Here is a 17,821-nt window from a genome sequence, read left to right as displayed (position 1 = left end):
ACGCTATATGTAATGGAAAAACACTAATATCATTAAAAAATAAGTGATAGCAGAGAGTTAAGAGAATAAATTATAGACAAACCCTTCCTCCAAAACATGCAAGGACTTAAACACAACCTTAAGTTAGGCCTATATAAAGCAATGCATTTTTAAATAAAGCAATATACCGTTTTTACTGTATCTGTATTAGAAAACAAGCATACATATTTCTATTTGTCTTTTTTTATTTTATCATTTTAGACAACACATTTACAAAAGTTGTCTCTTAACAGCACAAATGTCAAAATAGCAGCCCATGTCAACTCCTACTTCACGTTCCACTCCGTCATGCTAAAGTCCCAAACAAAACGTCACAATGGTTTTGTTTCGATCAGATGAAATGACATTTATGTCTTTATTTGAAAGAGACATTTATATCTGAAGTCTGTAATTTAGAAAAAAAAAGATCAATAAAATGTTGGGGCTATTAAATATATTTTTTATACCCGCTTTTTCAATATTATAAATACTAAAGACACCGGACATTAATATTACACAATGTCAAGGGACTAGATGTAAAGATTAAAATAGTTCAAACATTTTTCAAGTTCTCTACTTTATGAGAAAAAATATTAGACGAGCACTAAAACAATGTACTTTTTTTCTCGTAAATCAGAAGTTCTCCTGTGGAAGAGCGTATACAGGTCAGGACGTGACTCAGCCAGTCTCTCCGCGTGTTCCCTGAGAGACGTGCCACTTCCTCATCTCAGCGATACGAACAGGAGGCGAGCCCATCACAAATGCCTATATAGTCTTTATTTTTTTTTTTTAGAAAAAAAACAGAAAAGAAGCCTCGGACGGAACTGGTACGAACCAAAGCAGCACCATGCAAGTCTTGCAAGACAACCGATTTCCAGACAAGAAACGCGTTCCTCATGTGAGCAAAATGGTGAGGGGAGATGAGACCAAGGTAAAGACAGACCAATCTCTAACAAATATCGAACACTATCGTTCCAAAACCAAAAACAAACAAAAATGTCACCTGTACATACTATCATACATACAGTTCAAAGTGGTGTCGCAGTTGATTTTAACATCTTAATGCAGTCTGTCCGTCCCTGCATCCCTCACCGGAAAGCTTGCTTTAATTGATTCCGATTTCTTTGTTTTCCTCGATAAACCTAGAGAAGGGTCGTGCCACACCCATGTCCATACCAACTTTCTCAAGCCCTGTCATGGGGGGGCTGCCTCCCGTGCGTGCCCTGTCCATGCCCCCAGAGAGCCCCCCCAGTGAGGGAATTCCTCCACCACCCAAACCCACAGGGAGCTGGGTCACACCTCCGTTCTGGATGACGGAAATCTCGTTATTCTTCATAGCTAGCCCGTTGGAGATAGCGGCCGCGTACTGGTTCCAGAAGCCCGGGTCCACGTTCATGGCTCTCGCTGCTAGGTCCTTCTGGAACATCTCACTGAACTTGATGGCATCGCCACCCAGCAGGGCCATGGGGTTCTCCACTGAGAGACGACGCCCCCTTCTGGCCGGGGCATTATTCCACATGTGGGTGCCCATGTGAACCTGTGGGTGAGAGGACAAGAAGGTGAAAACACTGGAATAAAGCTCAGAACATGGGAGAGGACTACCCAGTACTTGATCAAGAGATAGATACAAAAAAGATATGGCAGGCCTCAGTATTTAAGGTGCTACATAATCCAAAGCCTCTGATTATAACCTGACATGAGACGCAGGAAAAACACGTATGAAAAATGTGATACGCCAGTTTTACGTCCATCTCGTTCGTATGACTGTGGTTCCTTGCACTGTGGTTATTCTGGTATATAACAAAGAGACAAAGGCTGTAAACATATTCTTCCAACTAGTACTTGATGTCAGGGAAATGCACTCTGCCTGTTAAAAGGAAATTACCCAAAATCTTGCTGTAAGCTACGTCGTGTCCGTGAAAAGTGCGCCATCCTCACAAGGGAGAAAGAACGGGATTCACCGGCAGGTGGGCTTGTGCCACATCAGATCAAGTGCCGTGGAATGAAAAGCTAGCTCTTGGGGGGGGGGGGGGGGGACAGTGTGAAACGGGCCCAGGTGTGGTGCGTCTGCATCTGTGTCACTTTACACTGCTGCCAGCAACTGGCTTGATCGGCTGGCAGTGTCACGGCTGTTTGTGGATGCGTGTGCATGTGTCCATGCTCTGTATGTGTTACTACTGTGTGAAAAACTCAGAACTCTTAGCTTTATCGCTTTTGTTATTATTGCAGCGACTGACTGCAGTTTGTGAGCTAAACAACTATGTTTTGGCAAATACATTTTTAAAAAATGTGAAACATAAATGGAGGGTTACAAATATAGTTATATAGATGGATAAGCTGAACATTGTAATTCTATTAATTTCATCTTTTGCTATTACACATATACTGCAGTATTAACACTATCACAGGGACAGAGCATTTACCATGTATTTGTATTGAAACCTGTAAATAAAAAGTAAATATATAAAACATAATATATATATATATGCCTTTTATCCTGTTGCTTTAAAATGTTTATATATTAGGTTATTAATGTGTATCAATAATAATTATTACTGAATTTATAATGTGTGTTAATGTATGTATGATTAGACACAGCAGAACAAATTCAACATACATACTAGGTGAAATAAAGGCGATTCTGATTGTGATGTAAGCATACAGGGCGCGGAGCTGAGGAGTGTGCGTCACAGTCTCCATGCGGCGCTAACGCGACTCGCTCCCGACGCACCTTCAGGTTTCCTTTAGTGGTGAACGCGCGGCCGCATATGCTGCAACCGAAGGGTTTCTCGCCCGTGTGCGTGCGCTCGTGGATCTGCAGGGCACTGGCCGAGGAGAAGTTCTTCCCGCACGAGTGGCAGTTGTGTTGCTTGGGGGTCCGGCGGGGCGGCGGGGGGGCCAGCATGGGGGCCAGGCCCGGGCTGACGGCACCCGTCGGGGGCGCGGGCACCTGGATTCCCAGGGCGAGGTGGGGGCCCTCACTCACCGACGCTGGCTTGCTATGTCCGTTCACCTCGACCTTGATGAGGCTGGGTGCCGTGGTAAGCAGGCTGGGTGTGCTTTGTGTTGTACCTACAAAACAGCTCTGTTTAGATGCTTCGACACTGTTCGATAAAAAAGGCCCCGTAAAAGGACTTCTCTATGTGCTGCTCTACAAAAGCACCGGTGGCTGCTTCTCAAAACTAACGTAGACGTAAACAAGAATGTCTGTCATTGAAACTGCCATTCTTGTTGCTATTTTTAGCTCGTTTGAACACCAAACACCATCTGAAACTGAGAAGGAACTTTCTGAAAGCAAAGTTCACTCTGGGACACTTGTGATCGCAGACCTTGTGAGTAAACAGGCCGGATCTACTCAGAAGGACTGCGACTGTAAATTATTCCATTTAATCTGAATTACAGGGCCTTGGCACAGATTTCCTAAAACTTACCACGCTCTCGGCTGAGGAGCAGCATGCCAAACTGGGTCTCCTCTTGACTGAAGGACCTGATGGGCTGGGTCGCTGTCAGATCAAGCGCCCCGCCGTTTTCGGATGCGGACACTGGTGATGGGGTGTCGGACTTCTCAGACTTCACTGCCATGACTATGTCTGGCATCTCTTCTGTATTGGGTGCCCCTGGAGACTTAGACCGCAGGCTCTCAGAGTGGCTGTGGACTGGGGAGAGGGCGTGCATGGAGTTGGAGGACTCTGAGAGGGCGGGGCTGCCAGCACTCTGGCTCTCTAGATCACCAACCGCAGAAGAAGAGTCATTAGTCAGGCGGTCACTCTCTAGAAAGCCGTTCTCCATTGACTTCAGCCCAAAGGAGTGGGTCATGTTCACAGTGGAGTCAATCATCTTCATTTGATTTTCCAGGGCTGCAATACTGGAGATGACAGAGGGGGGAGAGCTGGGGGACATGACCGAGTAAGAGATCAGAGGTTTGGAAGGGTCAAGCTCCCCCTCCTTGAAGTCAGTGTCCTCCTCCATGGACTGCTCCATCTCATCAATCAGTTCATCGTCGTAGTTGCTCATTGCGTCCAAGCTCTTCTCATCCAGAGAGAGGTCTGTATCCATGTCCTGGAAGCTGTCGGGCAGAGGTGTGTTGGGAATCTGGCCGCCCATGTGCATTCGGATGTGCTGCTGTAGGACCACAGCATTGGTAAACTTCTTCTGGCAGATGGGGCAGGAATGCTGGACCCGCAGAGGCGGCTTGGACCTGTGGACTCCGAAGTGTGTTTTGAGGTTGCCCTTGGTGGTGAACGCCCGGCCACAGATCTTGCACTTGAAGGGCCTCTCCCCTGTGTGAATGCGGTAGTGCATCTTCAGGGCACTCTGACAGCTGAGGACACGGTGGCAAATCACACACTGGTTTGGGTCTGTCATCTTTTTGTCAATGTTCTCAACCAGCTGCTGCAGCTTCGAGGTCTCTGAAGTTTGCATAGAATCTAGAAGACCCCCGAAGGGAAACTTAGCCTTAAACTGGTCCGACATTAGTGGGACTATAGCACTGGAAATGGATGAGGGGGGGGTGACAGGTTCTGTCACCTGTGCGTTTGTCGCTGTGGTTGTGGTGATGGTGGCTGAGACAACCACTTGGGTCACTGTTGTACAGCTCTCTCCTGGGCGGACTGTGCAGTTCGAGGGAAGGAGGATTCCCTCTGGCTTTAGGACGGGAGGGCCGTCAACTCCAAGGTTAGGCTGTGAGGACTCTGAAGCCATAGGAGTGCTGGGTTCAGCCCCTAGGAGGTTAGGAGAAAGCGAGGCACACTCACTGGAAGCTGGGGATGGCCTCTGTGGTGATCGGCTCAGGGGAGTAAGACTTGGAGAATCATTGTAGCTCCCCATGCTAGGAAGAGTGGGGGGCAACTGGAGGCCCACTGATGTAGGAACAGTCGGTAGAACGGGCTTGCTGTCCAGCCAGGTCGTGACGGGCTTTTCGGGGGGCAAAGACATTCCGTACGGTATGCCAGAGCTAGTGGGCACGTTGTCGAGGTATTCGGGAACTGGGTAAGGATTCATCTGGATGTGAGGGTACTTCTCTTTGTGCCTCTGGAAGTGAACCTTCAGGTTCCCCTTGGTGGAGAAGCGGTTGCCGCAGATGTTGCACTTGAAGGGCCGCTCCCCGGTGTGCGAGCGCAGGTGGATCTGCAGGGCGCTGTCACTGCCGAACACCTTGGCACAGAACCGGCACTTATGTTTGAAGAAGGGATCTTCTGAGCTGGGCTTGGTGTCGAACACGGACACGTTGGGTGGCTTCCCCTTGCGGTGCTTCATCAGGGCGGCGAGCGGGTCCAGCGCATTGGCTGTGGCGGCGATGCTAGCCAGCGGGTTGGGGAAGATGACGCTGCTGGAGGAGCTCTGAGGTAGGAGTGGAAGGCTGGAAGGTGGACTTAAGATGCTGCCGTGGCCCAAGGATGGGGGGCTTGAGGAATTGCGGGATTGGCTGCCGCCGCTGCTGTTTGCATTCGTGACCGCGCAGGAAGGCGGAAGCAGAGAGGACACCAAGCTGCAGCTGGACGGGGGGAGGCTGGGGGCAGCCGAAACCAAAGTGCTGTTGGTTATTCCGGGAGCAGGGGGCCCAGAGCCTGTCTGGGACGAGAGTGACTGTGGTCCTTCTAGAGATGAGGCTAGTGAGATGGAGGGCTGTCCACTGGCAGCTGATGGGACCCTGATGGGCAACTGGTGGACTGGAGGGGTGATGAAGCCCTGCAGCTGGAGCTGGCTGGCAGCAGGGATGGAGGGTGCCCCCTGGGGGATGCCGACGGGATTGAGGACCGGTTGCATGGGCTGCCGGTTCATCATGGCCACTTGGCTTCGGATCTGCTCGATGAGTTGGAGCTGGTGGATCTGCTGCTGCTGCAGGGCCATCAGCTGGTCCAGGATCATGGGGATGGCTACGGTGGAGACTCCACCAGGGCCCACGCGGAAGCTCTGGGAGAACTGTGCCACGGCCACCCTGGTGCTCTGTAGAGTCTCCAGGGTCACGTTGGTGCTCGGCATGCTGTAGACCGTCACAGAAGGCGGGGTTGCAATCTGAGGTAGTGGGGCATCGGGTTCTGGTGAACCGGCTGGCTCCTCTGGATCGGCGGGCTTCTCCGGAGACCGCTCCAGCTCCATGGGCTCATCCTCCTTCTCTGGGGCAGCTTTCAAGACCGACCCTGCCATCGCCTCAGCATCTTCATCACCCTCTCCTGGTGCGGCGCCTTCGTCCGCATCCTCGCTGTCACCTGGCTCACTTTGGCAGCTGCCGGCCGGCGACGGCTGACCTGTGAAGTCCTGGGGGTCGGGTGTGGCCTCGTCCTCATTGACTATGAGCACCAAAGGGTTTTTGGTGCAGGTCTTCAGGTGCTCGCAGAAGTCTGACCACTTGAAGAACTCGGCACAGCACTTGTCACACACGTGGGTCTCCTCACTGCCGCTCCGGCTCTCGTTCCCACTGTCGCCATCATCCACTCCCTCTCCTGGAGCTGCATGCGTGTCCCAGGTTATAAAAAAAGGGGAGAGAAGAAAATGGGGAGATATTCATCAGCCATTCAGAGCAAACATCCTTGCTGAGTGTTAATCTCTTCCTACGTCTCCAGTTCCTGCCCTTATACCCTGCTAATAATTGTCTTTGCACAATCCATCATATTATGAAGGGCCTATCAGTCGTGAAAACTGCCGCTTAATGAAATTCCATAGAAGCTATCGATTTCCAATATTTTCATCGAATTGTAAAGTATGCCGTCTGTTGAGTGCAGATTAAGTCTTTGATGGACTCATTAGGAGTCCCCTCGGCTCTCGAGTGTCCTGAGATCCGCGCCATTTGGAATTCCTCTGCTGATTCCTTCGACAGGGCCACAGTAATGTATAATCGTCGCGTTTAAAACGACGGACCGGTTCGATCTCTCAGACTTCTACAAATAGGCATGACAGGGCCATTTTGAAATAGGTTTACTCAACTTGTTAATCAAACAGGAAATAAAGCATGCGTGTCCTTTAGTGGCACAAACAGCAGTAGGCAGCTATGTTACTCAGAGAAAGACGGATTTTCTGTGTTAGTTCGCTGCATCCTATTTGCTCCCTAAAAAGAGGCTCAACAAATTACATGGTAGAGCCGTGGTACGACGGTCACTAATTAGTCACACATGTTTAATCAGTCCTGTAAGAGGCTACCCCCTCGCTGTGCTGCTACACAGCCACTTGATCGAGCACACTGCCGTGCGTGTGTGGCAGGCTGGGACGTGAGCATGCGGACTCCACACCGCATACAAGAGCTCCAAGCACTTCGAGTTGGACGGCCAGCCACCTGAAACGCCGGCAGCAGTAATGGGAAGGGAAGGGCAGGGATCTGCAGGGGGAGCGGGACTGGGGTAAGGGGGGGGGGGGGCTATGCTTAATGTCTGTGCTTTGGGTCAGACTCCGTAAATGATTCATTAATAAAAGAATGCATTATCTGAACTGCAGCCTCTTGCCATGGGGGCTAGCACACAATCAGAAAAGAATCCTTTAAAATAATTAAAACATAACTAATTTTCAAATAAGGTTTTAGTAAAAGTATCAGGGTAAAGCCACCACAAATATGAGGATGTGAGGGTGGCTTAAATTAACAATAAGCGCAAATAAAAAACAAAAGAAAAAAAGACACGTTAAAGCCCTTGTCTATGTGAAGAATGCAGCAGCGACTCAGGTTATAACACAAGCAGCGCTGATCTGCGATGCCAGACCGATGCAGTCAGAGCGGCCAAACACGTGAGCTTCAAGACAAATCGCCTTACATGATCAGCTGACAGAGATGCTCATTTGCATAATTGGGGGTTGAAAGGTCAGTGTAAATTAGTAGGAGCTGTTCAGGCTAGATTAGTTATTAACATGGGAATTACTCTCATGTTTGTATTCATCTGTTCTTTTGTGGGTCTGTAAAGGTCCGCCCGTATTTTCATTTACCCCCATTTTTCTGTGGCCCCCGTCACCCTCACATTCATTAAAAATCACTCAATGCAAAATCTTTGATTTGTAGTTGCGAATAATAAAGGCACAAATGTACAGCATTTGAACTGTTTTTAACAAACGACTGGACTGACTAAACAGTGGCTTTGGACGTTTCAGAGGCACAAGCGCCTATGGGGGTGAGGGGGTGTATCTTCCAAGCCCCCCCCCCCCCCCTTTAAATGCTACATGGCGCACATCATTCCAGAATCTGCATTTTGTTCTTTGAAAATTAATTAATTAAAAAAATATTTTAAATATGTAAATGTGATTAAACAATTTGCTTCTCAAATGATGAAATGTGATTCTAAAATGCCGGTCAGTGTTATTTAATTATGTGTTTATTCAAGTGATTCTCACTATGAGACTGAAAATATCTACCAGCCCAACGAACCTGCTTTTAGTTAACCATTTTTATAATTTAAAATTATACAACAAACATTATTATTATTATTATTATTATTATTATTATTATTATTATTAGTAGTAGTATTATCTGCAGCAGCAGCCATAGTATCTTAATCCAGAGAAAGGGGCATTTTTTGCTGGAATTAAAAATGTAATTTATGCTGAAGCCTTTGGCTAGGAATGCAAAAATACATATTGATTGAAATTTGTATTTAAATGTATTCAGTTCAAAATTAGAATTAGAACAGGACTGCATATGCGAGTCATGCTACCTGACAGAATCGTCACATGACAGGCCACAACAGAGCGTCCCTGCTGCCTTCAGTCGCGGACTTCCCCCGGACGAAACTAAACCGTAAAAAGCGGGAATCAATGGTAGAAGATGCACACCTCAGAGAAACGGATGAATTACTGCACTATAATCACAGCACGCAGGGTACGGCATACGCAACGGTGGCTCAGAACCAAATACGCTGGGCATTCGTGACTCGGTAATGGTACAGACACAAATCAAAATCTGTCATGAAATCTCCATAAAAAGGAAAATGAGCTAAAGAATGGTTTATTTTACAGTGTGAATTGACTAGGTCTCGAAATGCCACATTACTCGGCTGTCGGCCAGTATGATTAGCATCCACAGACCAGCCTGCCTCTTTTTCGAAATTCAATGTGGTTTTCCTTCCAGCGACATTAGCAAATAAACTACGTATCTTCTGTGCTATAAACCAACAGGCCGCTCACATTAGGTTTTTAAAATATTTACAGCAATTAATACAGCTATTAAGGTCCTCGTTTAAATTTATTTCAAAACTTTTTATTTCATTTCACCAAGTTTTTATTTTTTCATACTATGTATTTTATCTAGTCTTATTCCCAGATGGTGGGATGGAACTAAACTCTCCACGTTTTCATCTCGCTCCGAAAGCTCCCCTACTCAAATGCAAATACAGAGTTCAACGCCATCAATAGGGGGATTGTGGACGTTGGTCCATTGTGTCTACTATCGTCTTCAGCAATCTTTGGCATGCTAATTGAAACCGCTAATCTGATGTATTATATCAGATAACACATTCACACTCTCTGGTGATTAACTAAAACCCAAAAGGTAATATGCACTCAGCAACAAACCAGACAATTACAAAATCACCGCTCTGAACAATTTCCAGAATCATTTATAGTGAGCATACAGGAAAAACACGACACGGTGACACAAACCTTATGCTCAGTTTACAAACAACAGGACAATTATCATGACAATTATTATATTCTGTTAAAAACAATAGAACACAATCACTTTACAGGGCATCCTAATGCGAGAACTTAGTTTCTTGAATAGTCACTTGAAGGAAAGGAAGACCTTCAATAGTCAACATTTTTATACTAGACTGTTCATATCTCAGATACGTGTATATTCCTTTAAGGCTTTGCATTTTTTTTGTCAAAAGAATTCTGGGAAATGCAATAAAATGTGTATCTCAGCAGGTCCAGCGAGCCATGAATGTTAATCTATCTCATTTAAAATGCTTTAACAAAGACACCTTCTTATGACATCACATGATCGCGCATTTCCTTGGTAACGCACCACAACATGACAAGGCCTGTGACCTCTTACAAGTGCTATAAATTAGCTGAGCTGACTGACTGCTCCCTAAAACTCTCTCTCTCTCTCTCTCTCACACACACACACACACACACACACACTCCTCTAAAACACACCCCTTTGAGCATTTCAAGACAGCTTCAGTCATTAAATGAAAGATGAATCGCCACAGGTTTGGCCCAAGCTGTGAGACAGAAGGAAGAAGATCGGGACGCCCGCCGAGATTAACAATGTTAAGGAATTCCTGTAAGAATAACCCTTTTTTTCCATCCCCACCCCCCCCCCCAACTCTCCACCCCCTCCAACCAAAGACAGGCCCCGTTCGACGCGGCTGAAGAGCCTTCAAATGTCAGCGGTATCCTTGTCTCCCAACGGAACTTAATATGATGCCTGCAGTAGACCCCTGCCGTGCCCCCCCCCCCCAAAAAAAGGAGCGTCCTCCGATTTGGGCCTGTGGCAGACCCCCCCTGAGCTCTTGGTGGCACAGAGGCGGGCACAGCCTGACATGCTTTACTCCACAACACTGGGGGCCTTTGTCATGACACGCAGATGCTGAGCGGCCCAGATATTAACAGTTCATCCACGGGCGCTGGGGGTACAGTATCTCATTATGGAAGTGAGGACTTTCGGTCCAGGATGACCCCCATGCAGACTGGGCTGATTAATTGCAGACCATATTTACGCTCGCTGAGAACCCCATAACACAATGTGATTGATAGCTGTCTTAGTGTGCGCGCACAGACGCACGCAGATGCATGCAGACACACGCAGACGCACGCAGACACACACTGACTCCCATGCACAAAAAGGGGATTCAGCTCCTTTTCCAAAACCACCACGTCTGTGTGGGTGGTCCCACACCTCCCAGCCAATGCTGAAGCTGAACTCAAAGAGAAGCTCAGCCAGGCTTCAAAAGAAAGCAACAGACAGCCGTGCCTTTACTACTCCATTCGGAAGTTTCCGGAGTGTTTTTTTTTTTCTGCTTCTCTTTCACTTTTGCAGATTTTTTTTTTTTTTAAATCACAGACACACTTGATAGGAGACAGTGCCTGGATATCTGAGTAAACCTTTCAGGTCCATAAAAATAAACACTGGAGAGCATACAAAACCGCACTTCAGCCCGGGTCACACCATTTGGATTGTATTGCTATTGATATCTCCCTTATGAATCGGGCCTCCCAGCTTCCCTGCTCCTCTCGCGTCATTCTTCAGCAGCTGATGTCACAGTCCGAGAGACGCCCACACCCCCGGCTGTTGCTCTCCTTCCTGACACGCAGCAGAGTTAAGTACCCCTAGTCAGTAAGAATAAAACCCAAACGTGGAGGAGACGAAAGTTCGGGGGGCACTGATGGAGCGCGCCAGCTCTGACTGGCCTGTCAGCACCGACATGCCCCCGAAAACGGCCGGGCAGCGGGAGCGGGAGCGGGGTTAGCGGTAAGCGTGTCGCTAATTGTATTATGAGATTGACATCAAGTCACCATCACTGCAAGGGCACTGAAGGCAAAGGTTAAGTCAGCTGGCCCCCTCAAAGCCTCTGACTGCCCTGCTTTGGGCCTGTTTGTGTATTGGGGGGGGGGGCATGCCTTTTGGCACTCCAAAGCAATCCCACCTTCTCGGGGACGCCACACAAAAGGACCCAAATATGCTACATTTGACAACAATGTGGGCCTGACACAAAGGCGAATGAGCACCATCCCCCCCCCCCCCCCAAAAAAAAAAAAAAAAAAAAAAGGTCAAATCAACTCCAGGGTTAATTCCTAATTAAACACAGGATGGGGTGAAAAAAACAGCTGTACAATTATCAACAATCTCCCTCCATGCAGCGGAAAATGAAGCTCCTGTAGAATCTTACCTATCATGGATACTTTGGTGCCATGTTATTTTATTGTTTATAAGTTTGTTTATTTATTTTCTCACTGCCACGTAAAAAGTGGACATGACAGAGTGAGAAGGACTGCAGTGGACGATTCACTATGGTATGGAATTGTACAATTCTATTCATTTTATTCATTAACTAAAAACAAATCAAATCAGAGGCAGATTTGCTGCATTACTCTGAAGAATTATGTAGTGTTAATATCTGCAATAAAAGGGGAATGGACTTGTACATAATTGAACTAAAATTATTTCCAGTTTCCAGTCTATTTGTTTTATTTTTTTTTTTCCAATTCTTAGGTTTCTTTCAAGCTGAATCACAGAAAGTGTAATTTTCAGCGGCTCACAAAGCCATCACAGCAATTCGCTTTGCTATATTTAAGAGGTGGAACTTAGAGGCAATCTTAATAATTATATCGGCCTTTTCATCTGTAAGGAAAACAGGTTGAATCAAGTGTCAAAAATCCCAGACAACTGCTACTCTTGAAAATGCTGGGTGCCCTTTGGTACAGAAGGTGACATGATCCTCTGGACGTCCGCCGATCCCTCAGCACTCACTAAGGTCTGGAGGGGCTGTTAGGTCCGGTGCATTTAAGTCTGTTCCTTTCGGTTAAATTTGCCAAAACCGTCCAGAATATACCATGAAACGTGGTCTGTCCTCCCTCTGCTGTCGTTCGGCCTGTCAACAGCCCGCGGCCGAGGACTCTAAGACCTCTGAGATCTGACTCCATGGTCTTTACAACGGCCAGACGTTCGTAGGGGAAGCTGTGTGCATTTGTTCGATCACCCTTCTCTCGTCTCGTTAACCCTGTGGCTCTTCACTGCTGCACTTCCGTCTCCCTGGAAGCCCAGGGATTTAAAACAAACATATAATATCAAAATTAATATATAATGCAAAGCTGAAAATATTATGCTTTTTAGTTCATTACTTATTCCATGTATTTATTTATTTATTTCCTAACTGGTGTAATTATGCATCTTTTGATGGCGTGATGCATCACGGATCTAAGTCGGAATGCAAAGTGTTTAAGTGGATACTGGGATAGACGGGAAACCTGTGAAGACAGCTTCCATATGCCGGCCAGTCCCTTCATGGGCCAGCGAAGGAAATTTTTTAAATGCAAAAAGTAATAAACTGCCACCGCGATACCCCCCTCCCCCCACCCCAGGCATGGTGCTGTGATTTAAACAGCCCAGATAAACATCCTGCAGGTGGGCAGACCTGACTGGCTCTGCTGGGGGCGGAGGGGGGGGGGGGGTCCTGGTGCGATTTACGTGGGAGACACCGAATTGTCCAGAATTCAGCTGGAAAAGCGGTGAGAATTGGGAATGCCATTGGGGACCAGAAACTACAAGGGTGACAGTGCAGCACATCTGTCAGCGTGTAGTAATAATAATAATAATAATAATAATAATAATAATAATAATAATAATAATAATAATTGTAAACTCACCCAAAGTGATTTGGCCATTTCCTGTCATTACAGGATAATGTGCTTGGAATTCACCCCCCTGACTGCAAAGCACATCTAATGCAAAATAAACAAATGGGAAAACAAACAAATAAATAAATCAAACGTGTTTGTTTTTCCTAAGTGGCTTAAACTGAATTGTATTTATTACAGGATATTGGAAGTTATGTCAAAAGTATATATGCTTGAAATATAATTTTTAAAAGCAAAATTAAGAAAATAAATGATAAAATAAACTCATATGGCTTGCCTGTGGCTATGCCTCATTTTACCTAATTTTATAAACATAGATACATCAAACATTTATCGTTTTCTCCATCAATCTGTCTGTCCATCCACCCATCTTCCAACTGATTCTCCTGGTCATGGTCGATTGGATTATTCTTCAAATAAACATATATAGTATATATATATATTTGCATACTACTTTAATTGTTTGAAGTGTCACTCTGAGTCTGATAGTTAAATCTGGGTGTAAATTTGTAAACAATATCTTAGACAGAACATACATGCCCACGCGAGAAGTACAGGCGACTGGAAGCCTGTATATTGCGATGGAAAGGTGCTGTATTTCATTAGCAGTCAAACGTTGGTTTATAAAATCATTTAAGTTATACTACATTTTGGAAAATGACAAAGACAATCGGTGACCACCCCCCCCCCCCCAAGACCAAAATATTTGCTACGTTTTGCTCGATTTATTTCAAAGCCAGTGCAGTGTTCCCAGTCTTCACAACTGGCAGTGTAGTTACTGAGAGGGATAAGAGAGAAACCGAGCGTGAGATATTCAATGTGAAGTAAACTAAAACATTACCATAACAATGGGAAACTTTGCATTTAATCTTTTTTTCGGTAAAGGCGAGCGTTTCTTTTTAGGCGGAACAACAAACTACGTAAAGCTTCGAAAAAGATAATCGTGCGAAAAACCAGATATTACCTTGATTACCTTGCTTTGAATTTGCCTTAGCATCAGTGTAGTAATTACTTACAATTTAGGTAGACATAAATATTTCAGTCCATAATTATATTTGACTTAAAAATATTATTTACAGTCTTATAATTTTATTTTTATGAACATAATTTAAAACATAAACATCAACATACTGTGATGATATATTTGACCTATAACAAATCTGGACCGTATAAGGTTTTGTTATAGTTGGAAAAAATAAATTTCTGATTAATTGTATTCATGTAACTTAGATATTTCAAAGTAATTGCCTTATTTATAATAGAACTTACATTCCTAATCTCGCTCTGCTTGAAACCTGTTAGGAATAAAATACGTTTTCCCGGCCACCTTAATTATTATGAAAATAAGTGAATAATTCTAAATAACACTGTTAAAAATTAAGAGATCTCTCCAAATACGCGATTAAGTGTATGGACATAGTACTACGGGAGTAATAATTTCACATGAGCACTTTTACGTATGGATGCATGTCAAGTAGAGCTGGTACGTGTGTCTATTTCCAAACATCACATATCACCTAAATATCGCAGACCGAAAATGTAAAGCATGGCTCGCGTTAATAGGGATTATATAATATAGTCTATATAAAAATATTGTTGTAAAATATCCAGTTAAACGCCGTTCTGGGGGAACGAGGGCTCTTCAGCATGACCGGAAAAAGATGCAACTTCGGTAAATATTTAGACTGACCAAAAGAAAACTAAATACTGAAACATCACGGCATTTATTTCGATTCTCAAAGTTCGCTGCGATTACAGACATAAGACCCACCACACGCTACAGCATATCGTACCGCCTTAAAAGTAACTTGTCCGATCCGTAATTTTCATTTAAAAACTGCTTGTTTGTTGTGTTAAATGCGTCGTCTTACCTTTTGTTTTATGGTTTGAAGAAAATGCTAAATAAATCAGGTCGCCCATCACAGCGCCCAAACTCATACCTAACCAACAAAATTACAAGGGATGCCGAACGCAACGTTTGGACCTCAATCTTGCTCTTTACATTAAAAAGTTCTCTTATCTGTTTGAGGACGACTTGCACTCCCCCGGTTATGTTTTAAAAGGAGTCTCCCACCCCCTCTTTTTCCGCCTAAGAAGGCACCTAAAAGAGACTTACCATTTTCAGAAACTACGCCTGCCAACGTCGGTTCCTCGTCCGACCTGAGGTGCTGCGGCTTGGCTTGCTTGCGGCGGGACATGCTGACGGTTCGCTGCGAGCTGTTTCTGCTTTTTGCAGATACATCAGCGACGAGCGGTCCGGGGAGGGGGGTGTGTGTTGGGGTGGGGGGGGGTGCAATGTTCACAAATAGTCGAGTTGCAAAATTACGGAAATTAGCTGGTGTTGCTGTTGTGCGGATTGCGCATGTCGGTATATAATTATGATAGTGAATAATGCATCGGGATTAATGGTGCTGCGTGAGGGGGGATTGGCTGAAGTCCAGCGGACACACTGGATATGCAGATGAGGCACAGTCTCGGCAATTAGCGGCCTCACTCCAGCACTGTCTGTCTGTCTGTCTGTCTGGCCACACCGTCCACCTCCCCCGACAGCTCAGCAGACACGGATCACGCCTCTTACGAGTCTTCAGACGCAGGCGATCGGTTTCTTCGGTTCTTTCACCCTCTCTATCCTCCTCAAACGGGACTTTGCCTTAGAAGTTGTGCATATTAATTACTGCCTTGAATATCCTTCTCAAGTCCCATTCTTAAGCTCCCGTATAACGCTTTCCACGAGCTTTCAATAACGTTTATGATTGAGGATCAAACGGGCTGCGTACCGATCCTTCACATACTAACATTTATTTTCCTCTGCCATTCTTTTGGCGACTTTGTCCCCGTGAGCTCCTCAGTCTCAGCGCTTTCCACTGTCCCAAGTGCCTTTTGTTTCTTCTTAATTGCGTATTGTGTGGCCAGTCTTTCCCTTTTTATTTCCTCTCCTCGTAGTACTGAGGCACTGTTTTATCGGATGGATTCCCGGCCGTTTGCCTGAATCTACCGCTGCTGGCGGGACGGCCGAAGAGATGCGACAAAGTTTGCCAAGACAACTTTTTAATAATTTACTTTTCTTCTCGTCGCTTCGCCTTGGAAAGTGTCGTGTTCACTTGGGCGTCGAAAGCGGCACCCCTCGAAGTATTTAAGCTGTCAGCTTTCCATGCACCCGTGAGACAGGCTGAAACTCCCGTGTGTTTCGTTTCTTCAAGTTTCTTTTGCGGAGACGGAGGTCCGCTGCGCCCCTTTGCTCTCGCCGCCTCCCTCGCCGTGCATATGACAGCGATCCTCCTCTGTCCTTCCCTTTATGACAAAAGACGGCAAAAGTACAACCTTTTAGCGGTATAGGTCACGATGGTTTGCATGTCCTTCGAGCCCCAGACACCCTGAGCTGCACAGTAACCCAAAAAGCTTATGTCCAAAACGGTTCAATCGCAAATATAGTGCATAATATGCGTATTTTATCTTCAGTTGTTCAGATTCCATGCGCAGATGAAGCGGTAGGGGAAAATAAAATAAAAATAAAAGTTTGAGGAGCGCTGGAGACGGACCTTCAGGAGATGAGCGCTCAGTGCAGAGGCAGGCTGGATGCTGGCGTGGCCGCTGGCGTCGGGATCTCGCCGTGTGGAGGCTGCGTTACGTGTGAGAGCCAGTTAATCTGTAGGCTTTAGTTGAGCCCATTGCGTCGTGCGGCCGCTAGGATGTCCCACACAGTTACTGTTAAACCGCTTCATGCTATTCAGCTCGATATAACCTAAGCGGTTTTATATCAAGGCATTTGCTGCTTTCCTCTTACGTTTGATTTAATATATCGTTTTCCTTTTTTAAATGCAAGCCGTACATCCTGTCAGGACTATCACACGTGCAGGAAGTATGGAGTTTTTGTGTTTTATTTTCGCAAAGTAATTTATTTATATCAATAGTATTATTGTTGTAAACAGATATTGTTTTTGCGAGCATCCTCTAAAATCTTTAAATTATTTGCTTTGGTGGGATTTGCGTCGAAATGTCAATGGAAAATATAACAGATTCATGTGTAGTACTGCGATGCAATTCAGAAATTATTCCCAATTACATGGGAATTAAATGATAACACATCATATAATATATCTGAGATCATTTGTTATTGGCAACATTAAAATTCTGAAAAAATTGGGAAAAAAACAATCTATAAATTAAAAAAGGGAATTAAAATAATCTACGAGGCCTGTAATGGAATCACATAAATGTATGTAACGTTCTGGTTTCTGATCAGTAACTGGCACAATTTTTCAGATTGACTGTATCAAACTGAACGAAATGTGTTCAGCTAAATGTTGCTCGGAGACGCGAACTAAATATCCGCTTCCCAAATGAGCCCAGTCCGCCCGGTGTATAGAGAAATCCATGCAGATGTAGATTTTGAGGGCTGCTTTTTGGATGGAGCTAGGCGAGAAGGGAGGGGAGATGTCTTAAGGTAAGGGCGTGTGTACTTGCACTCTAATGGTAATTCGTGCGTATGCTCGAAAAACGCTATTTTATGAAATTCTAGATTTCA

General features: G+C 45.4%; 1 protein-coding gene across 5 annotated transcripts; it reads right to left on the bottom strand.

Annotated features, from left to right (window-relative positions):
* Positions 1 to 204: 204 nt before the first annotated feature.
* Positions 205 to 16,987, bottom strand: sall3a (spalt-like transcription factor 3a). 5 transcript variants are annotated; one of them, XM_023813800.2, is made up of 6 exons: positions 16,836 to 16,986; positions 15,413 to 16,587; positions 13,306 to 13,380; positions 3,450 to 6,467; positions 2,750 to 3,090; positions 205 to 1,555 (listed from the first exon to the last, which is right to left on the bottom strand). In XM_023813800.2, the coding sequence occupies exons 2-6, from the start codon at positions 15,492 to 15,494 to the stop codon at positions 1,124 to 1,126; spliced, it is 3,948 nt and encodes a 1,315-aa protein (XP_023669568.2). In that variant the 5' UTR covers positions 15,495 to 16,587; positions 16,836 to 16,986; the 3' UTR covers positions 205 to 1,123. The 5 variants fall into 5 exon arrangements, with proteins under 5 accessions (XP_023669568.2, XP_023669559.2, XP_023669598.2 ...); XM_023813791.2 differs by having other exon boundaries at positions 15,413 to 16,987; XM_023813830.2 differs by having other exon boundaries at positions 3,005 to 3,090; positions 15,413 to 16,987.
* Between the last annotated feature and the right edge of the window lie 834 nt (positions 16,988 to 17,821).

The sequence above is a fragment of the Paramormyrops kingsleyae genome, chromosome 9, assembly GCF_048594095.1.
Source record: "Paramormyrops kingsleyae isolate MSU_618 chromosome 9, PKINGS_0.4, whole genome shotgun sequence".
Taxonomy (NCBI): Eukaryota; Metazoa; Chordata; class Actinopteri; order Osteoglossiformes; family Mormyridae; genus Paramormyrops; species Paramormyrops kingsleyae.
The sequence above is the reverse complement of the archived record's forward strand: the minus strand, read 5'-3'. Positions and strand labels throughout refer to the sequence as shown.